General features: G+C 38.5%; 1 protein-coding gene across 7 annotated transcripts in view; it reads left to right on the forward strand.

Moving 5' to 3' along the window:
- Nucleotides 1-23,910, forward strand: part of nr1i2 (nuclear receptor subfamily 1, group I, member 2) — a 76,190-nt gene that overhangs the window by 37,874 nt on the left and 14,406 nt on the right. For 6 of the 7 annotated variants that reach the window (XM_088606526.1, XM_088606484.1, XM_088606532.1 and 3 more), the window contains 7 exons: nt 4,192-4,402; nt 12,654-12,784; nt 13,724-13,917; nt 15,406-15,653; nt 15,822-15,967; nt 20,649-20,765; nt 21,144-21,249. In XM_088606526.1, coding sequence (XP_088462652.1) covers nt 4,197-4,402; nt 12,654-12,784; nt 13,724-13,917; nt 15,406-15,653; nt 15,822-15,967; nt 20,649-20,765; nt 21,144-21,249 — 1,148 coding nt within the window. In that variant the 5' untranslated portion in view covers nt 4,192-4,196. Of the gene's footprint in view, nt 1-2,988; nt 3,119-4,191; nt 4,403-12,653; nt 12,785-13,723; nt 13,918-15,405; nt 15,654-15,821; nt 15,968-20,648; nt 20,766-21,143; nt 21,250-23,910 lie in introns of those variants that run through there. The other variant, XM_088606493.1, reaches the window with a different exon arrangement.

Here is a 23,910-nt window from a genome sequence, read left to right on the forward strand (position 1 = left end):
GCTGGCATTGCACAGCTACCCAATTCTTCGTCTTGTGTATGGGGAGCCCACACAATAGCTCCAATATATCCATTTCAGGTTTACCATGTCTTCATTTTGGTCGGGTTAGGTAGGTAGATTAACCATCAGGTGCACACTGGCAAACCCATCACCAAGGCCTGGTGTCTATGATCTCAGTATGGTTCTCAGAGCTTTTAAAGGAACCATCACAGGAACCTAGTTTGGATTGTTTTTTGCACCTTTGGCAATTAATCAAAGGTAACCATACCAGGAATAGAACCTCCTAAAAACATACCTCTAATGTTCCCTGGAGCACTCAAGTCACGATCCCAGGAGAGGTTGATTGGAACATCTGCACACTGTTTTTTACTCAAAATTTGGGATTTTTTTAATGTTTAATGTTTAATGTTTTTAAGGTAATCTATAATATGTGTAAGAGCTGAAAACAATTAATAGTTCAAACTAATTATTTTCAATTAAGGGTTCAAGTCAAGTCAGTTAAGGGTTCAAGTGTCCAACTGAGATCTTGGCTGGGGAAAAAGACAGTAGGTGTCTGAGTCTCCAGTACCAGGATTAGGTACTCCTGCTCTATTCCATAAGCAATCGGTGACCTTGATTTACAGTGCCTTGCGAAAGTATTCGGCCCCCTTGAACTTTTCAACCTTTTGCCACATTTCAGGCTTCAAACATAAAGATATAAATTTGTTATTTTATGTGAAGAATCACCAACAAGTGGGACACAATTGTGAAGTGGAACGAAATCTATTGGATTTTTGAAACTTTTTTAACTAATAAAAAAATGAAAAGTGGGGCGTGCAAAATTATTCGGCCCCCTTGCGTTAATACTTTGTAGAGTCACCTTTTGCTGCGATTACAGCTGCAAGTCGCTTGGGGTATGTCTCTATCAGTTTTGCACATCGAGAGACTGAAATTCTTGCCCATTCTTCCTTGCAAAACAGCTCGAGCTCAGTGAGGTTGGATGGAGAGCGTTTGTGAACAGCAGTTTTCAGCTCTTTCCACAGATTCTCGATTGGATTCAGGTCTGGACTTTGACTTGGCCATTCAAACACCTGGATACGTTTATTTGTGAACCATTCCTTTGTAGATTTTGCTGTATGTTTGGGATCATTGTCTTGTTGGAAGATAAATCTCCGTCCCAGTTTCAGGTCTTTTGCAGACTCCAACAGGTTTTCATCCAGAATGGTCCTGTATTTGGCTGCAGCCATCTTCCCCTCAATTTTAACCATCTTCCCTGTCCCTGCTGAAGAAAAGCAGGCCCAAACCATGATGCTGCCACCACCATGTTTGACAGTGGGGATGGTGTGTTGAGGGTGATGAGCTGTGTTGCTTTTACGCCAAACATATCGTTTTGCATTGTGGCCAAAAAGTTCGATTTTGGTTTCATCTGACCAGAGCACCTTCTTCCACATGTTTGGGGTGTCTCCCAGGTGGCTTGTGGCAAACTTTAGACGAGACTTTTTATGGATATCTTTGAGAAATGGCTTTCTTCTTGCCACTCTTCCATAAAGGCCAGATTTGTGCAGTGTAAGACTGATTGTTGTCCTATAGACAGACTCTCCCACCTCAGCTGTAGTTCTCTGCAGTTCATCCAGAGTGATCATGGGCCTCTTGGCTGCATCTCTGATCAGTCTTCTCCTTGTCTGAGCTGAAAGTTTAGAGGGACGGCCAGGTCTTGGTAGATTTGCAGTGGTCTGATACTCCTTCCATTTCAAGATGATCGCTTGCACAGTGCTCCTTGGGATGTTTGAAGCTTGGGAAATCTTTTTGTATCCAAATCCGGCTTTAAACTTCTCCACAACAGTATTACGGACCTGCCTGGTGTGTTCCTTGGTCTTCATGATGCTCTCTGCGCTTTCAACAGAACCTTGAGACTATCACAGAGCAGGTGCATTTATACAGAGACTTGATTACACACAGGTGGATTCTATTTATCACCATCAGTCATTTAGGACAACATTGGATCATTCAGAGATCCTCGCTGAACTTCTGGAGTGAGTTTGCTGCACTGAAAGTAAAGGGGCCGAATAATTTTGCACGCCCCACTTTTCATTTTTTTATTAGTTAAAAAAGTTTCAAAAATCCAATAGATTTCGTTCCACTTCACAATTGTGTCCCACTTGTTGGTGATTCTTCACATAAAATAAAAAAATTATATCTTTATGTTTGAAACCTGAAATGTGGCAAAAGGTTGAAAAGTTCAAGGGGGCCGAATACTTTCGCAAGGCACTGTATATAACGTTTTCTCACTACAGTCTCAGGTCTGCAGATCGGCTCCTTACAATAGAAAGACTGCTGTGTTACTCAATAAAAAAACATATTATTTATTATGCTTAATCCAAACTTTCAGGATAAATCCAACTTTTTCTGTACCAGCTCCACTTCCAGCTCAGCAGTGACTCCTTACAAATGTCACTCAGCAAGATTTCTTACAAATGAGAGCTCAAGCTGTACAAATTTCTCTACTCCACCCAGCTGTATATAATGGACTAGTGTCCCATCAAGAGGCAAATCCCATCTCTTCGGCCCACTTAATATTACACAAACGTGGATAAACACCTTATCTGATGACCCCAAGGATGTGATTTTGAATAATTCAAATTCAAAGCACAAATTCAGAAATACTGTAAAACAAATTGTTAAACTGCTATCAGTCTGCAGGATTTTAAATTTGATGTCAAGGTAACCCAAATCTCAGGTCAGTGTTCTCTGTAGGATCTGTGGCTTGCAATGTGATGATGTACAATGGTGAAGATGCAAGACAATGAAGCAAAATAACTTAAAATCATTAGAAGGGCAAATATTTCTTTGTAATTTAGCTGGGCTAAATATGGTGACTATCAAGTGTTTAGAATCATTCAAATTTGTATTTGCATAGTGATATAAAAGCATGTCCTTGGTAACATTTGCGTGTTATGGGGCTTTTAACATCACTGAAAGAAAATTATGATGGCATAGGCCTTGTTTTTCGAGATACCATGGCAACGTAAAAAACCCTGCCCCTCCTCATGTCCCCTCTGCAAGTGTTTGATAATAAATGGAAGGACCCTCATGTAGCTGTTGAGAAGAGATGTTACAATGCAGGGCTACAAATTATTAGGTGGGTTATCAGTCATTTAAATTCTCCCTAGCTATCTGTATTTTGTTTGTTAAAATATGAATTTATACTTTTACTATTACAATACTATTTTCAACTATCTCTGTTAAGAATTTGGCTTTTTGACTCCTAGAATTTGCTTCTTAAGAGTGGAATGCTATGTAAAGTGGCACCTTTACTGTTTTTGCTTTTTTGGCTATTGTTTAGGTCTCTTTTCAAACAAGATCTGTTGCCTCATTAATCTCAGATTAAAAGCTGCCGATGTTTGCTTGTGTATGTTGCGAGGGTTGCTACAGTATGTCAATTCTGTATTATTGGAGAAGTGTGCAGTGACTTCTGGGAAGAGTCCTTAGTCTTTTTTGAATAGTTACTTGGAGCTTTTACTCCTGCTGACAGCCATACTAATTTAGAGTCAATAACAGAATTTGAGAGGATAAGCAGGCAGCTGACTTCTTTCGTTACGGTGTGTGTGCATGACCACTTCATGACTGTGATCTTTTTTACTCATGTGTAGTGAAAAAGGAGATTTAATGGGCACGATGCTGTTGCATTTGTTTAACCGATGGAATTGTCCACAGCATTGTTGTTAATGTATCAAAAACAAGAAAATGAGCAGGAGGCATACTTTCATAATTTATTATAAGCTTTTCTACTACAGTATTTCAGCAGAAAAAGCCTTTATTAGGATGTATAATATAAAGCAACATAACCTGCAGTTTGAATGGAAGATAAGACTAAAAAGGTACGTCACGGAGAAGAGAAGAGAAAATTTTGATTTGACTTTAACCTGCTTAGTTTGAGGGAAGACAATAGAAATAAGGAAATCATAAGTTTCAAAAGGTTATTTCTGGTTCACCCGAAGAGGGCTCCGCAACGTAGTGCTTTTTTTCTTCTCTTTTCAGCATGGAATTAACCTTTACTTGTTCCTTTGCAGACTGTGCATGCTGCTACAATGTCTCTTTACAGACTGTAAAAAAGCAATTTTTCTCCAATATACAGTTGTTAAACTGGCATCCATCAGCCTGTTTGTGAATGTCTGAAGAGTGTTTTGGGGTATGTTTGTCTCTTCCTAACAGGCACCATGAGTCAAACCAGTGAGGACACACCAGAGAAGGGAGAGCAGGAAGATGCAGGACAGAGCTGCGACTGCAGCCTGGCAGAGGAGCAGGAGGAAGAAGATGACGACGACGACAGTGGAGAGCCCAAAGTGTGCAGAGTGTGTGGAGACAAGGCCACTGGCTACCATTTCAATGCCATGACCTGCGAAGGGTGCAAGGGCTTCTTTCGGTGAGTGCAACCCCCCTCCTTCCTGATACCCCAGTGATACTCCAGGTGTTTCTCTTCAGTAGGAACCTTATTTGCTTTCCTGTGGTGAAAGTTCCAAAGCCCTGTCACATTAAAATGAGCAGCACTTGCACAAAGAGAGTGTGCGCATGTCTCTCAGCAGCAGGCTACAAAATAAATAAGATAAGATCACTTTATTGGCCATATACAGTTTCTTGTATTAGGAATTTGTCTTTTTGCATACCCCAGCTTGCTCTCCATGAGACACACAGACAGGGAGAGAGAAGCTTGGGGTCAGAGCACATGGTCAGCCGTTTATACAGTGCCCCTGGAGCAGTTGGGGTTAAGTGCCTTGCTCAGGGGCCCAGCAGAGTAGGATTCCTCTGCCGACCACAGGATTCAATCATGATGCTCAAAGCCAGTCACCAATAAGAAAAGCTTGTGAACAGGCAAATTAGACACAAATGGCAGGCAGCATTTTGTCCTGTGTCTTTTATGTAAACACAATTGTACAATATTAATGATTGCTAATAATAACACCTCCTTATATTTACATAGCACTTTTCATCACATAGGATTCCAAAATGCTTTGCACACAGGAGGAGACCCGCAGCCTCACCTAGGAGACTCACAGTATCCATTCACCAGCAACCTAACTGCACATTAGGTGTGGTTTGGCCTTCTTAAAGTTCCCCCACAATTCAGCTGGAGAAGTAATTTTTCATTTTCTTTCTTTTTTTATGCCAAAACAGTCAACAAATTGTGCCATTTGAAACATCTCACCAGTATTTGATAAATAGCACAAAGTTTGCCCTGTGTCTTCAGAGTCCAAGTCCTGCTTTTAGAAAATGTCTAAAACTTCACACACACTCTTGAGTAAAACCTCCATGTAAAACTTGAGTTTGGTTTTAAAAGTCATCAGTCGATCTGCCATTGTTCTTTGTAGAACTGAATGAGTAAATTCAGAATTTGTGTATTTGGAGTGATATGAGTCTGTCTCAAGCCTACAGTATGTTGGGGCCACTTGGCAGAGGATTGGAAATGGTTATGTTTAACTTGTATCCCTCATAGTGAAAAAAACAGCTGCTGAATCCTGTGTGAATGATGCAATAAGACATTTTGTCCAATCATGAAATAGTCATTATCATTTTAGTACAGTATATGGACAAAATTATTGTCTCTGATTTATTGTGTTATGTTTTTTTTCTGCTTGCAAGCAGGGCTAGCAAAGACCTTTATGGTCCCCAGTGGCATTCCTTTACTACTGTATATGCATGATTGAAATGTTCATGGAATGGATATCACTGAAAAGAAGCACCAAATAGAATTATAAGCCCACCTTTTGTACTGCCTGTTAGAGAGAAACAGATAATCTCAGTGAGTTATTATATTATTAATAATTAGTTATGACCAACCAACAGTTCCGCAAATGCTGCAGCCAATGCAGCTCTTAATAATTAGTTTCTTTTGACTTTTGTCATTAATGTTTTCTGCAGTCTTCCATGGCTCCCTTCACAGTACATCAATTACTGTTCAACTTATTTCGCTACCATGACGCCCACACCAGAACTGAAGAGCTAAAGATGACATGAATACATCCTCTGAAAGCAGATTTGCCTCCAAGATCCTTGCTCTTGTATTGGGCAATGAAAGTACAGTAAATTAACTGCCTCTTACAATGCTGCATGTTGCTAGGCATCCGACCTGCAGTAGGTGGTAATACATGGTAACCTGAATCTTCACTGGCAGAGTTCAGTGCCAACAAACCTCTGGCTTCACTAAGACCTGTTATGTCCTGAACACAGTTAGCTAGATGAATATGGATATATCGAAGAAAACTCTTAAGTTTAAAGACAGGTGCTGTCCTATCAGAGGGAGGATTACAATGAACAACTCTCAAGAATGAGGAAGATGATTAGATGCTCTTAATCTTGCACAGATCAAGCTAACAGAAAATAATTGTACAATATACTACCACAGTGACATGAGGATTGAGTTTAAAACATGGAAATAAAAGTGTTTTCTGGTGCATGCCCTGTAACTTTGCAACCAGCTGAATTTCAGTTTTGGCATATTAGTTATATTAGTTAATGCTTATTAGTCATGCAGATGTTTTTACCCATATGTTGTAATTTGATTTTGTTTTAATTGCAGCACCAAGAACTGATGATGCCATAAACTGTTACAGTATTCATTGTACACTCAGACAAAGCAAAGACAAAGGCTCAGCTAAACTGCAATAGAAATTAAAATAAGGTTCATAGAAAATGTTGTGGACAACGATAATACAGTTTGTTACCACACAACAGAGCAGCAGCTTGGAGAATAAAATTTTTTTGTGTTTTTCTTTTTTCAAATCCCAGTCACCATGGAGAAACAGTACTGAAGTCATTTTTTCAATTAGAAATGTATTCTAATCCATTACCTTCAGTAAACCCTTGCTTTAATGGATTCACGTTAACAGAATCTGTCAAAGGGGGTATTCCTAGTCTTTGCCTCCCCGTTTATGTGCACAATTCATCATCTTGCAACTACTGTATGTATGTTTACTGTGATGAGAATTTTGTAGGGATTTTGTGTGAATTTACTGACACAATGTTTAGTTGTAACAGTACATTACTTGAGTTTACAAGGATTCACAACACAATGTGTACATGAAAGCATTCTGGATGAGTACATGAGTCTGTCTGGATACAGACGGCAGCTCGTCACATGAAAATTATCAAGCTATAGAGAGTATATTAAAAAGAGATGCATAAAAGCAAAGATAATTCATTTAGTATTGGTTACACTAACTCACTAATCAGTATAATTTACATGATTGACATTCAGGAGCTCATCAGGAAATAAGATACAAGACAGCAATGAATTCTCAAGAGCAGTAATGGTGAATATTGAATTATACTTATCCACAAACATAACTCCTGTGCAGAAGGATGGGGGAAGAGCTGACTGGATTCATCAGCTGTCCAATTGGTGTTCTGCTACCTCGATACCACTCTAGTCTTTAGGCAGCTCGAGGTATCGGGAATAGAGAGAAGGATTCTACTATAGCCTCACGCTGACAGTCAGTTCTCTTCAAATTGCTACCATTTAATCTGAAATAGGATGTAGAACACATAACTAGCAAACAGTCTTGGTTCAAGAAAACATATGAAAGTGAGTCATGAAATATTACTTGATAATGAACAATAGGTTTATTCCATGCTGAAAAGAGAAGAGAGAAAATGCAGCGTTTTGGCTGTGAAGCCTTCTTCAGGTGAGATTACTTGATAATGCTGTTTTAAAGTTGTTAGTATAGGAACACTCTTCAGTGTAAACCACATTGCCCAAACATTAAATTGAATTTCAAATGTAGTGACAGGTGGCTTTGGGAGTTTTGTAACATCATGGTGTAGGGTGAAGGTCTATTATTTTAATAGTTAAGTGATATTAAGTATTTCTAACAATCTTTGTGTGCTTTGTGTGCTCTGTCACCTCTCACAGGAATGTAGTGAAGGAGGTCTCAGCCACAGGATAACCTCATGGTCTTTGTATGTGAGCAAGTGAGGGAGAGGAGCTTATCTTTTGGATAATAGTCTTTCCCAGGACAGTCCAGATCCATTATCGATATTCCTTTAAGACGGATATCCACAGCTGGCGCCTGAATGACTGGCAGAGGGACATAAGCACATCTGTTTCTCCCCTTTTTGTATGACTTTCCCTCGACTCAGTTTCATTCCCCCAGTGTCAGCTGCCTGAATGACTACTGCCCTGTTGCACTCACATCAGTTATCATTAAGTGCTTCGAGCAGTTGGTCAAAGCATACATCATCTCCTTACTACCCTAGACCCACTGCAATTTGCGTATCGCCAGAACAGGTCGACAGAAGATCCTATTGCTTCTGCCCTCCATACTGCCCTCTCATAACTGGATAAGAAAGGAACATATGTGAGAATGCTGTTTGTTGATTACAGCTCAGCATTTAATACCATAGTGCCCTCAAAGCTTGTCATCAAGCTCCAGGACCAGTGACTGAACACCTCCCTCTGTAATTGGATCCTGGACTTCTTGACGGAACGTCCGCAGGTGGTGAGGGTGGGCACCAACATATCCTCTACCCAACTCTAAACACTGGAGCCCCCCAAGGCTGTGTGCTTAGCCCTGTCCTCTACACCTTATTTACCCATGATTGTGTTGCCAGGCATAACTCAAACTCCATCATCATGTTTGCGGATGATACAACAGTCATCGGCCTGATCACAGATGGTGAAGAGTGTGCTTACAGGGAGGAGGTTGAAACCCTGGCAGCATGGTGCCAGGAGAACAACATCTCTCTGAACATCAGTAAGACTAAGGAGATGATTGTGGACTATAGGAAACACCAGGGAGGAGATCACACACCTATCTACATCAATGGGACTGCAGTGGAGAGGGTCAGCAGTTGTAAGTTCCTGGGAGTTAACATCTCAGGGGACTTAACCTGGAACCACAACACCAACACCATGGTCAAAACAGCACGGCAGCGCCTATTCTTTCTCCATGGGCTAAAGACGTTTGGCATGCCATCACATATCCAAGCCAACTTCTACAGGTGCACTATTGAGAGCTTCCTGACTGGTTGAATCACTGCCTTGGATCCCCAGCCCGGGATCGCAAAGTACTGCAGAGGGTGGTGAAGTCAGTGCAGCTCATTACCGGCTCTGAGCTACCAAACATCCAGGATATCTACTCAGCTAGATGTCTGAAGAAGGCCAGGTCCATTCTCATAGACCCCAGACATCCCAGTCACAAACTCTTTTCCCTCCTACCGTCTGGTAAACAATACCAAAGCATTCAGTCCAAGTCCAACAGATTACGGAACAGCTTCTACCTCCAGGCAATAAGACTGCTAAATAGCCAACCTACAGCTCCTTTAGCAAATCACCTGTAATGGTTACATGGACATACAGTGTTCATTGTATTCAGCATACTGCATTACTTGTATATATTGCATACACCATGGACACATAACAGCTCTATTTATATTGAGTTGTATTCAATTTCTATTACATCTATTATTATGTAACCTCATTTTCGTAACCTTAATTTTGTGATTTTTGTGATTTTGTGATTCTTGTGATTTTGTGAGCCTGCAGAAAACACATTTCATTGCCAGCAATTACTTACTGCTGCACACTGTATTGTTGTGCATTTGATAAATAAACTTTGATTTGGTTTTGATTTGACTGAGCAGTCACCACTCAGTGCACAGACTTTGTCCCAGTTCAGCACAAACTTGAGAGAGCTGACTGTCAGGGAAAGGTACAGTACAGTATAGCAGGATCCTTCTGTAAGCTGCTTAAGAACTGGAGAGGCACTGAGCCAGCAGAGCATGGATTGGACAGACCCAGTCATCTGTTCCCCCACCCTTCTGTGCGAGAATTACGAATCCCCAGTTGTGGATGAGTATAATTCAGTATTTACCCTCTCGAGAATAAAATTATGTTAATGGGTTAACATCAATTCAACTAATTGAAGTAGTAGTACAGGAGTGCCTGAATGTTGATTACGTGAATGGAACTGATTAGGTAGCGTAACCAGCTGTATACGAACTGTAAGATCCTTGTTTTTTTGTATCTTTTTTGTATTATATTTTGAATGCTTTTATGTATATATTGGTTTAATGTATCAATAAATGTCTTTCATGTGTAAATCCCTGTGAAAACTCCTAGTTGTTCTGCCAGTTAATTCCTAATAGCCAAAGTAAACTTACGCAATTTACTGTTACAACTAAATATCCTGCAAGTAAATTTACAAAACCCCTACAATAGTATAGTGAATAAAATAATTTTAGTTTATGCTGTGAGTCCACCCACTGAAGAGACAGAGTGGTTCTGAATGAACTAATCCAAGATGAAGGCATTTTACTGTATTATCCCAACTGTATAATACCAATGAGACTGGCCTGTCATCAATACAGTACATTATTTTTACAATACAGTATTGTTACAAATAGGGGTTACAAAAATAGGGAGTGTCAGAAAATAACTGAACGGATTAATCAATAAGTAAATTAAATTATCTTAACCACCAAATTATAAAGATTTTGCCAAAAATGTACCTGAGCAGCTGGTATACTTAGAAGCACATTAATTCTTTGTTCTGTGGCACAGTTTTGATGAAAGTAATAATTCAGGCACACTTTGTTAAACAATTATTTATTAATAATGGCAATACACACCATAAAAAACATACAACATAAACATTCAACATACAATTATTATTTACAAACAAAGTGTTCCAAAGGTCTACACTCTGACGAATCGGAGAAAACTCAGACTTATACCTAATATTTAATTCTTAGGCTAACAAAATAAATAAATCTGCCGTCTAAACTGAACAGAAAACAAGTTAGAGTTAAATCTTTCTATATAAACCCGGATGCTACAAAATGAGTGGGAACCACCCTATTCTAGAAATGCATCCACTTACCAGGAGATGCCATTTTAACCAAGGGCTTGTCTATACAGGAAATCAGTTTCTTAAAAACCAAAGAATGACAAGCTCTCTTACAAAGTTCACATATTTACCTCCAGTCTGTTTTTTATGGGTGATCTGGACAAGGACCTCTTGTTTTCTGTATTAACTTCCTTTCTCTCTTATGTCTCCCTTTTTCTCCTTTCTTCTGTCTCTGTACCTGCTTGTACAACATAAAACTGTGTTCCTAGCCTGTTGATAATGTTTAATGATTTGCCCAGAACTTAATTAACTAAGGTAGACCAAGGTAAATGTTACAATTGCTTTGATCAGTGAATCTCAGACACCTATGTACATCTCAGTAAACATCTCCTTACTTTGAAGCTCAACCCCCCCACTGGAAATGTTGACATTAGCCAGGTATTAACTATTGTCCCTTAGATTATGACACCTCAATATTATGACACTTCCCAATAACCATATCAGTATACTGTATTATTTTTGAATACAGTACAGTCACATATATACATATTCAGTATGCATACTGTATATACAATATACAGTATATATATGTTCATATATGAATGTGTTTTATAGGCATCCTGTCCAGGGTGTACTCTACCTTCCAGCTGTTGCTTCTTTGAAGCTGAAGTGGAAGAAGTTATTAGAAAATGAATGCATGGACGAGTGTGTTTTTTTTTTTACTTGAAATATCACATTGGTAATTTAATGGACAGCAGACAATACAGGACATCCCTTCCACCCTTTTAGTCCTGTAAAGTGAGGGTGTACAGTAATGGAACAAGTAATAGGTTTATTCCATGCTGAAAAGAGAAGAGAGAAAATGCAACATTTCGGCTGTGAAGCCTTCTTCGGTATACAGTACTGTACCACCTTATATGTCTATATATAAATATCAGAGGCCTTTGACACCCTCTAATAGCAAGTCCCTGCTATTACAATCCTTTCTAATACTGACCCGCAACACATTCCTTGCCATCTGAAGTGAATAAAGAAATTCCAAGTCTTAAATTTTTCTTGAATTTCACTGTTCTCCTTCTATGTAACTAGTCCTTGTTATTTATTATTGCTGAATGAAGTGCTGTATTTCTGCTTTTTGTTTTTTGTGTTGATCTCTTAGACCAGGGGTTCTTTTTTAGAGGCCTCACACCCCCTGCAGCTGTTTAATGGATTGCAAAATGTAATATATGTACAGTAAAAACATTACATTTGGTTTCTTCAATTCAAGACACAATAACAGTCCAGGATTAAAATATGTAACTAATTAACATTTCAATTCACAAACAAATTATGACAAATTTGAAGTTTTTGAATAGCTCATATAGAAGAACAACTGTAACAGTACAAGCAAGTGAAAAATCTACACACTTGAAAGAACAGAAGCAAAATGAATAGAAATGTTAACACTTTATTGCCGGTGACGGGCAGTAGTCCAGTGTTTGCTACTTTGTTTTAATTTAAGTTTTGAGTGTTTTGACATGTGGAGGGTTGTTACACCTACACAAGAAACAAAAAACACATACTGACCAAGCGTATACTGTATACAATAGTGTGGCATTTCTCCATCTGTCCTGATGACTTTTGAGGTATATTGGGAGGACATTCTATGTTTAAATTGTTCATTGCTCCCAAATCCCCTAGACTTCTGCGCCCCAGGTATTATACCATTTGGGCCACAGTCTTCTGGACTTTGATGCGGCTGATGGTGAGATGATACTGCTCTGTGCCTCAAGCAGGCCAACCTGATTCTCTACTGATTCTGTATCAATTTTGTCCCACGTTGCTTCTCACCAGACGTGCCATGAAGCGTCGTACTAAGTTCAGCTGCCCCTTCCAGAACTCCTGCGTCATCACCAAGAATAACCGTCGACAGTGCCAAGCCTGTCGCCTCCGGATCTGCCTGGAGGCTGGAATGCGCAAGGAGTGTAAGTCTTTTCAGTGATACGGCTTGGTAGTTTGCCGTCTTATGTTGGATTTTTTTTTTTATTGTCTTATTACAAAAACACCTCCATTTTGTTCTACGTGTCTTGTTTCCTGGTTGAATTTCAGTGACTGACATGATTACCCTAGTGTCCTGGACAACATTTTCCATTGGCCCTTAACAATCATGGCCTTGAAATAATTGCCATCTATGAATTGGCTTCATAACTCTGTTCTCCTCCCCACTGATCGCTGATGTGTGATGAGCGTTCTGTCGCACTATGGCTGCCGCCGCGTCATCCAGGTGGGTGTTGAACATTGGTGGGGGGGATCCCCATTACTTGTAAAGTGCTTTGAGTGGAGTGTCCAGAAAAGTGCCATATAAGTGTAACTAATTATTAGAATTATTAAAAATTGTCTAGGAAGAATCTGAAATGATCATAATTGTCATCACATCACAAAGCAGTTAAGTCAACACAATGCCCTTTTCTAAATTATATACTGTCTTGCTAGCATGATGTATTCTTCTGAAATCATCAGCAAAAAAATTGTTTCATCTACACATCATCTACAGTATATACCCTGTATTTGATTTTTCTATGGCAGGTACTGTATCTCCAAATTCATGGTCATGGTTTCCATGGCATGAAGCAATCAGGCTAACTCCCTTGGATGAGACGTCAGTCCATTGCTGAGCAAACCTATAGCAAACGCTGGTCCCCAGTGATACTGGGTGGACAGCAGCAATCTAACCAATTATTGCGGTACAGTACCTTTCGCAAGTTACAAAGGCAGAGTCCAGTGTGTATTCGAACACACAACACACCAGTTTTGACTCCAGAGATTTGTCCACCACACTGTACTACCAAAATTGACTGAATAGGACTGAAAACAAGCGATATAACACTCTGACCCTGTCCCTTGTGCTGATTTGTGTTTCCTAGTAATCATGTCTGATGCAGCAGTGGAACAGCGACGGGCTCTGATCAAGAAGAAGAGAGAAATTCGCAAAGAGACACAGCTGTGCACAGCTGAGGAGCCTACCCTGACCCTGGAGCAGGAGAGCATCATTTGTGAGCTGCTGCAGGCCCAGAAAGATCATTTTGACCTCAGCTTCTCAGGCAGCAAGGCATTCCGGGTACGACAGCCAAACTGTTAAGAAGGAAATTAAAAATTATACTGATGCTGCAGAGGAGAACAGTAAGAGTGTTAGTGTTCATTCTCAAAGTACCTCATGGAGCAAATACAGCTGTTTAGAAGGATGTCGCATAGCTGTCCTTAACGTGAGCTTTTTATTGAGAGAATGTAAGCCTTGAAAAGATCTTTCAGGAGCAGTCATGAGATCACATCACATTAAAATTGGGAAAAAAGTTAACAAGGCTGCCGTTGACTTCTTTAAAGAAGACCGTACATTCCATTTCCATGCCTGGAGCATCAGAGTTTCTGAGGGTTATGCCTCTGTTCTTTATGTATTCTGAGCACATTCTGAACACAAGAAAATACTACTGCACATCCATTATGTTAGCCTCATATTAAAATATCTCATCTGTGTCATATAAGCTGTTAACTGAAAGGAGGAACAATGAGCCAGGACAATTCACATAACTATTGTCTTTAACATTCTGTGGATGGTTATATTCTGAATTACAGAATCCAGGATTTAAATCCTATGGAGGCTAACTTAATCAAATCTGCACATTTATTGTTTTGATAGACTTTCCACTATCAGGAATCCATGAAGTGCTTTAAAAATTAACATTTAATCTTTCTAGTCAACTGTCAGAAGATCCATGTGATATTGTAATTAACTGATCTATTTATGTATTAATCTTAAAATTGTGTAACTTTGAAAAACTCCAACAATAAGGCTTTGCACTGTGTTTGGGGACTGGCCTCTAACTTTGGAAGACTTTAACAGATGTCTTTTGTAATATCGAATATTAGTCTATTGTATAACTATTCATACTAATTGTTTACTTAGCTTTCCTCTTGTCATTTCAAGCTGTATTGTGAGGTAAGATACTTGTAGAATGTCCTGAATAGTTTCATCAACAGCCTATCTGCCTCACTTGGTAGTTAGAAGTTACTTGATCCAAGAATCTTGTCCAACTGTTTCTTGAACTCTATGGGTAAAAAAGGCTTTAGGGTTTTGAATACTTGAATCATGGCAAGTAATAACTGTTCAGAGCAAAAAGGGGTTTAGTTTCTTTAGCTGTCAGTGTAGAACATTCCTTTTAACCCCAGAATGTATCTGTTTGCTCTTCTCTAGACAGATTCTAGAACACCAATATCCTTTTATACCATGGTGAAGAATGATACAATGGTCTTTCTGTTGCTTACTGAATTGATTTTTGATTTTCAATTATAATGAAATACCAATCCCTATATCAGTGTGGGGTCTTTACACATAATAAATGTGTATGTTAGCCAAGTCATTCTTATTCAATATTAAATAACTTATTCTTAATAAATAACTGTTGTTTGTAACAGTAAAGAACTTTATAAACAAGACTGGAAGCTCATATTGAGAATGGGTTTTACATGAAAAAAATACAAACAAAATACATACAAACCCTTTAAAAGGCAGATTACAGGTCACTTAACTTGCTTGTCTCCTTTGTTGCAGCCCATGAATCGCAAATCAGAGCACATATGCAGCTCCACACCTCTGAGCAGCCCCAAAGATGAGTCCCAGGACAAGGGAGTGACCACCTCCCTTAACCAACTCAGTTGCCCGTGTTTAGGAGACAAGGAAGACCAAACGCAATACAGGAGCAAACCCACTGTCTTCTCCATGCTACCTCATATAGCTGACCTGTCCACCTACATGATCCAGCAGATAATTAATTTTGCCAAAGTTCTCAGCTTTTTTAAGTGAGTATCTATAAAAATTCTGATTGCAACTGATGTTCTCTTGTTAAAGGACTGAATGTTGTGTGATTACAGCTGTAGAGCTGTGACCCATTTATTTCTCATTTATTACTTTATTACTTTATTACAGCACAAGTGTGTTTAGTCATGCTTTTAATTTGGTGTTCAAAGGGGACTCATGATTGAAGACCAGATTTCTTTGCTGAAAGGAGCCACGTTCGAAATTTGCCAGATCCGTTTTAACATGCTTTTCAATGATAAGAAAGGGACCTGGGAATGTGGCCCCCTCACCTACCACATGGATGATGCAGCCCATGGTAAGTTAGTTGGAAATCGGTTGGAGTCTGTGCCCACAGGACACTGTAGTGTTTGGTTAGGTCTGTGACAGTATCCTGTCAATATTGAACTGGGGAGAGGCGTGTGTGCTTTGAAGAACAGATATTGGGGCTCCTGAAAAATGAAATGTGTTGCTACTGCTGTTCAATGACAAGGGCTATAATTTTTAGTTTTACAGTTAACACCCTTTTCTTACCGACTAAATTCTGTGTGCCTTAGTTTTAAAATGTCTGCTCTCATGCCCTCTGCCCTCCCATTTAACCAGAAGAAAAATATTGCCAGTGCTTTTGCTTTACTGCTACTTTTTTTACATGATCCTCATTACAGAAATATGGGCCACAACAATAACAGACCCAACAACTTCACATTTTTTAGCTGTTGTTGCAGAGGGCTGTTGAAGGACAGTTGAAAGAAAATGACACCGAACAGACAGCCATGTGTCTTGAAAACAATTTTCAAGAGAAAAAAGTGACAGAAATGTTAATTAACACTTAAAACAATGTGGGAAGAGTCATACAACAGTGCTACTTGTTCTTTAAAATGTGTTGTTTAGTCATGGTACAGTATGTGAAGCTTCTTTGCCTCAGCACATTAACAGGGACTACTAACAGAAGCCAGGAAGGAGTACCATTTTAAACTGAAAGAAGGGCTTCTCATTTTCATTGTACTGTTTTCATTGTCATTTAATGAGCTAATGCCACACGTTTTACTGTTGTTGTTCTGTCAGAAAACAGTTCTTAAAGAGAACATGGTGTGTCTTAGTTATTTTATTAACAATGAAGAGAAAGGAAAAATTATCCTAGTAAACTGACAAATCAGAAAAAGTGGCAACGTTGTTCTCCAGAGTATTCTTTTGCTTCATTGTTTTTTTTGTGGTAAAAACAAAAATGAAGGGAAAGCAGATGCGCCAATTTGATAAAATTGTATGGTGTTTTGAGGCATACTGTATTTCAATTCTTGTTGGAACTCTTGGGAGTTAACTTTTTGGGTACGAACTGCACACTTGAAATCCCTGGCCTTTTTTGCATCCAATGTGTATAGTTATTGTAAATTCAGATGAGTTACTGTGACTTGATCTTTTTTATAATTCAGGTTATTAAGTATGTAAAAGGGACTACAATTCTTTGGCTCAGGAGAAAACTGACCAGGGAGGTTGACATCAGTTTTCAGTAAGATATGATTCCTGATCCTCCTTTAAATACCTTATTTCTTTCAGGTAAATCAGCCAATTAGTGTCTAATGGTTCAGCTCTAGGCCATTCCTGCCTGGTGATATCACTGCTGCCAAGCAACCTGCACAAAACTTAAGCTTTGAACATTGAGATAAATATTAGCCTGGATTTTTTTTAAATAATTGCTGAAGATGATAATATAATAAGAGGTATTTTTGCTGGCCTTGTTTTATATTTTCATTTTTTCATAAAAGGAAAAGTGTAATTGCCTTAGTTCATTGTATAGTTTGGTGTTTCTATTATACTTCTGTTACTCAGCTATCATTAACATTAAAAAAATCATTTATAATGAGCAGTAGTATAACTGTTTTTTGTTACATTTCTTTAAAATGAAAATATTGAAATAAGTAATCTCACTACGCTTTCTGAATACTAACTCTCTGTGCAAAACAAAAATCTTATCTAACTGACGAATAACATTTTTAAAATCACTAAAAATGAACAACAGTGTTTTAATGCAAGTAAAAATTGTCATCTAAAATGTCTTCCAGAAATATGAACAATGTCTTGCAGATTATCTAGGTTCTGCCTATCGTTTAAAATGATTGGCCTTTAACACTGCCTTTTTGCTAGTTGGAGAGTAGACTAAGTGCAATTTCTCTGCTTTGTTCTCCTTTTACAAAAGCACTGTTCTATTTCTGTGGCTTTCCCAGAGGGGAATCCCTTAGTAATTAGAATTTATTTCTCATTCTCATTGCCCACACTTGCATTGGTGATGTTTAAACAAGAAAAGAAAAGTAATTATTTTATCTCAGCCATCTTTAATGTGAAGGATGCATGGCATTCTGACATTTTTGTCATCATGACTTTCATGATTTCATCAGATAATGTCCGGATTTGAACTAAATTGGAGTCAACTGCACTTTTGCTCCCCTCAGTTATGTTAAGCAGGAATAGGGCTCATGCAGTATAAGGGTCTGCAAGGAAAACACTGTTCTTTCCAAGAAAAGTATTTATTTTTCTGATGGGATAATGTGTCATGGGCTGTGACATGCCTGTCTCACCAGGAGACAAATTTATTAGTGATGCAAACACAGAGGACACATACAAACATCAGAAAGGTTAAAAATGTGAATAGGCCATTTGGCCCAATTAGCTTGTTTGGCTGCTACTGTAGATGCTAATAGAAATAAGCCTTATTGGTCTATTATTAAATAGATGATTTGTTCTCCCTTTTTATCTATGGACTGTACAGAACATCTAGACATTTGGTATTACTGTTTTGACTTACTGAGTCTTGTTAATGGTCTATTAGAAGCATTTCTTGTTTCCTTATAATCTTGTTTAATTGGTAGGTTATCACCAGGCCCAGGATCTTTATCTTAAGTGCTTCTAGGACTTGCTATTTTAATACTGTTTAATACTGAGCTTTGCATTCTGTCTAAAACACATTGTCTGTTCCTTCCTTGGATATTTCATTAAAATATAAATTTGATACATTGAACATTAGCCTTTCATTAAAGGCTAATTTCATTAATGGTTTACCATTATTGTTTTTCAGTTGGTTTATTTCATTATGTGTTTCTGTAGTATTTAGAAAAACATTTGTGTTTCATCCATTCCACGTGCATCCATTTCAGTATTCTTTTTTATCTCTCTCTTTGGAGTAAAATAACCCCAAACCTGAAAGTGATTTCTTTACAATATAAGAACGTTGGTATAATTAGAAGCACATGAATTCTTTGTTCTTTGGCACAGTTTTGTTGAGAAGAGTAATAATCCAGGCACAGTTGGTTAAGCAAGTGTTTATTACAATGACAAGATACAAACTACGCTACACACAACAAAACAAACAACACACAAGTTACACTATGTACAGTATTTACAAACAAGGCATTTCAGAGGCCTAACATTCTGGTCACCCAGAAAACCCCAGATTGCTGCCACACTACATAATGAACGGTAACAGATGTGTGCTGCGACTCTCTAGAACTTGCTGTGCTTTTCTTATGATTATGTAAATGAAGGCTACGACTGAAAATCCTAGGAAAAGTCGTGTACTGTGACACTGGCATAATGTAAACTTTACAATTGTTTTTGCTGAAGACGTCAGCAAACATCCTCCCTGCTTTGAAGCTAAAAGTGTTTACTCTGCCAAGTGTAACAAATGGATGCTGCACATTGGTGGTGGTGGAGGTGAGTCCCCATTACCTGTAAAGCACTTTGAGTGGAGTGTCCAGAAAAGCGATATATAAGTGTAAGCAATAATAATAAAAATAATAAATGTTATATAAAATCCAAGAGACACTTCTTAGTCACCTTAGGCTGTAGCAATATTTAAGTGCTTAAGAACAGTGTGGAGCTTGATAGCCATTTCCTCAAGAGGAGTAAGGGGGAGCAGAGAGAAGTAGTACTCCTACAGGAAGTCAGTGTATCCGGCACACCAGTCAGTCCCATCTCTTCTGTGACACCACCCTTCTTTCATGTTAAGGCATGGTGCTGTCCACCTCCTGTCACGTCTTTTCTGCACTGCACAAGCTGTTTTTCCTCACTTCTGTGTGTCCGGCTCCCTGATAATACTGTAGCGTTCTGCTCCTCCCTGGAGTTATGGACTGTGCCATTGCCCCATGATCTTGAGCTGCAGCTGCCCTCTACCTCCCCAGGATCCTATTTAAGGGCGGCTCCCTTAGCTTTCTTCCTCATTGCACTGCATGGAAAGCTATGGGAAGCTGTGCTCTCCCTTTCTCTCTACCTGCAGTCTCTTTACCTTATCTAGCACCTTTCTCTGTAAGTAAAGGGGCAATAAACACTTTGTGAAGCTGAAAACCTGCCTTCTGCATATTCGCTTTTGCTGCCCTCTCAGACAACTTGGTTTCGGGCCAATTTGCCACAATATGTTGACCATAACGGTCATTACTTATTGCTGCTGGTTTGCCTTCTTCCTTTTGAGTCATCAGCTCGCTTCTCAACAAAACAAATACAATGTTTCCTTAACTTATTTTTCAGATTCGATCACCTTTGTTTTGGCAGCTGCACTTTGTGCAGTGTCTGTCTTCTGAGGCCACTCTGCCATCAGATTGATAGCATGTCTTTTGTGTACTCCCCATGTACTGTATGTGTAGCATACAGTCTGTTTGCAGTGCAAGGTCCTCGTGCAAACATCTTTAGCCTTATTTATTAGTAATTATGCAAGACTGATGAATCAGAATTTCATTGTGCAAACCTTCTAAATTCCTTGCCTGGAAAGATTTTTAGGTGATTAATTATGATAATATATGCATATTTACATATCTACATACACAATGAAATGTTCTAGATTAAATGCATGTGTTAATGTTTCCCTATTAAGCATCAAATAACATGAACATAGTTATCTCTGTTCTTTTGGTGAGGTCCATTTTCCCTCTAAGTCCTTGCCTCTCCTCCTCCTGCCTTATGGTTTTGTCTGTTTCTGGTTGGTGTTGATGTCACTCGTTCTTGTCCTTCTCCAGCTGGGTTCCAGCAACACCTCTTGGACCCCCTGCAGAAGTTCCACTACACCCTGCGCAGCCTAAAGCTCCACGATGTAGAGTACGTGCTTATGCAGGCCATCTCCCTCTTCTCCCCAGGTACTGTGTGAAACACCAAGTGAACACTTTAATATTTAATATTTTAATTTTTTGAACATTTAATGTTTTAATGTTATTGTAATGTTAACGAAGATTAATAAATAAGAAAGGTTACAAAATGAAAGGATTCTAGTCACCCCATCTTCATTAGCTGGGTTCTAGCAGTCTAAAGATCCAAGAATATAAAAAAGTTGTTTCTTGAAGTGTCTGATTCAAAAATGTGGTTTTATGTTCTGAATGTTCAAAATTCTGATTTCCACCTGTGACATGGGTGCATGTGGAATTTTTACTTTAAACAGGAGATCATGTTTACTTAGCAACTTTCTTCTTTGTGATATTTGTGAGGTTCTGAATTTTTTGTTTGACTTTTACTTGTAGATCGTCCTGGTATTACACACCATGAGATCATTGACAAGTATCAGGAGATGTTCGCTATGATTTTAAAGAGTTACATTAACACTAAGAGGTCTTCTTCAGATCACAGGTGAGCACAACATACAGTACTTGTTTCAGAAAGGCTTGCTGGATATACATGAAATTAATGTAATATTGTTATTAGTGGAACAACGAATCATCATCGTAACATAGAAAAATTTGAATACTACCAGGGGACTTATGCACCCTTGGATTCTTGCTCAGGATGTATGCTGGTGTTCCTGAACAGCTGGACATCACCATCAGTGATGAGGTGCTAACCTAACAGCTGGATAACACTATTAGTTACAAGCTCCTAACAGTACACCTGGAAGACACCATCAGTAACGAGGTCCTAACTGAACAGTTGGTTGTTATCAGCATTGTGTTTAATTTTTGGCAGCATTTCATCATCATTTACTAAAATAAAAAACAGTTTGTTCACAAACATTTTTGTCATACATTTTGTCAATGAATTTAACACTGGCTAGACATTTAATGACATTCAGATCCTAACCAAACAGCATGATGTTAATATACTCTAGTTATATAAAATATATAAATGTTTTTAGTTTAATTCAGTTTTAGTCTGTGTAATATTAAGAATAAAATGATTTTATATCTATATCAAATATTTTTTTGAACACATAAGAACCGTGAGCCTAAAACATCATTTGAATTCAAACATGGACAAAAATCATAAATCTTAAAAAATGATTCTTCAATGGTCTGTACTAAGTTGGAAAAGTGGGCTGTTTTCTTTGGTCTTCCAAAGCTAAAAGACACAGATCTGCGGAAGACTAGAGTAATTGTGCTGCAAATCTGACAATTAGCAGAAGAAAACAAAATGTACTGTATGAGACTGTAACAGAATGATGAAAACTTTTCTGCTTTCACTACTGCAATGTCAAGAATTATTCTTATAATAAGTGTTTTCCTTTGAACCAAATGAGAACTTTTGTTATGAGAATAATCTAACTAAACAGCACGACATATACTATTATGTGTATTCTACATAATTACATGACTTTATACAGATGCAGCCATTCAAAATGAGCGGTAAAAACCCGCGGTACAGTAACCAACCCGCAGGGCACCGTAGGGCACCGCAGGGCAAGTGATTGGCTGGCCAAAATGACCGATAGGGGCACTCGTGGTGCATTGGTTGGTAGTGAAAAGATTTAATCATTTAATGTCTTTACTGTGCACATTTCAATCCGCTTAGTTTTGAATATTTATATGGCATTTTACCACTAAAGGGAAATTTTAGTAGCTGAGCATAAAAAGAAGAGGAGCATAACGCATCTGAAGGTCATAAACGATATTAATTTAAGAACATAAACATTACTGTATGTACATAAACTGTACTGTGTATGGCTGGTCTTGATAGTTTAAAGAAAAAATACACACCAGTCTTCCATTTCTCCCTAAACATTTTAAGCATGAAAGTTTTATGAAACGGTACCCAAATATGTGATTGCTGTATAGAATGAATTTTAATTTTTAAAAATTATTTAACACGAAAATTAAGCTGTTTACAGTACATCTTCCGCCTGAGAACAGTCACCCGTTGCTACCCAACGCAGAAACACAGCCACTAACTAGCAAAGAGAGGACATTAGCTAGCCAATATGATAAAGAAATAAATGATTATTTTGTTTATTTCTTTTGCACATTTATTTGAACATTTCCATCGATTGTACAAGCACTTGGAAACTGTCCAATCCCTAGTTCATCAAGCATTTACCGGTCTGGCGCCGGTCTGTGTCTTCTAGGATATAATGCCAGCGAACTCTTGTTTTTATGTCCACTATAACTACGCTGGGCAAACGTTCCGAGGTCAAATTCTTCCAGCACGGGGGTACCTTTAAAGCGGAGACGACGGCACCAAAATTTTTTGGCGCGCCTTCTCTTTAAAGCCCTGGCCAAATATGAAGACAGTACGTACAGTTATAATTCAAACGGAATTAAAAACTACACATCCCAGTTACCATGGTGGTGCTTGTGATCATTGCGTTTAACCAACAAAACAGGGCGAAAAATCAGTCACATGACTTTGGGGCAGAGTTTCGAAAGCTTAACCTATCAGCAACAAAGCGAAATTTACACGATAGGCTACCTCAAACTGTCAGTTACACGACTGTGTATGTCGCTTAAGCCACTCCTATTTGGCATTTTAGTTATGGAGGCGAGAAGACGCCCCCCCCCCTCTCTGGGTGCCTGATTTGCCGCCATCTTTAACTGTTCGGTGTCCGAATCGGAGTAGCTACGCGTATGAAATAAAGTTAATCCCAACTACAAAACATATATTTTTGTGGTAAGAGGGCGCAAAACATCAGTATTTACTGCTATTAATTACTGTACGATTTATAGTTGAAATCTGAGCCTAGATATAAAGTTAAAATCTCGACAAAGCAATGTAGGAAATACAGAGAAAATAAATCCTTTCTGACATCTAAAATCAGTTTCGATCAAGGTCTCTAAAACGAACAAGAAAAAGAGGATTTTCGGAGGGCAATTACGCTGTGTTTATATAGAATAAGTGATTTATGAGCAATCTAATTTCTTGTTCATTTAAAACAGTGAAATGTCAGCTGCAAAGGATCGCACCAGAAACAGCACTCTCTCTGCCTGTCATAGACGTTCAGGAAAGGCTGAATGAAGTCATGTCAAGTACAATAATTCGGTGATCAATAATAACAGTTGTAGGACAGTATATAAGAAGGATAAG

This window comes from Lepisosteus platostomus, chromosome 2, assembly GCF_059453375.1.
Source record: "Lepisosteus platostomus isolate fLepPlt1 chromosome 2, fLepPlt1.hap1, whole genome shotgun sequence".
NCBI classification, from domain to species: domain Eukaryota; kingdom Metazoa; phylum Chordata; class Actinopteri; order Semionotiformes; family Lepisosteidae; genus Lepisosteus; species Lepisosteus platostomus.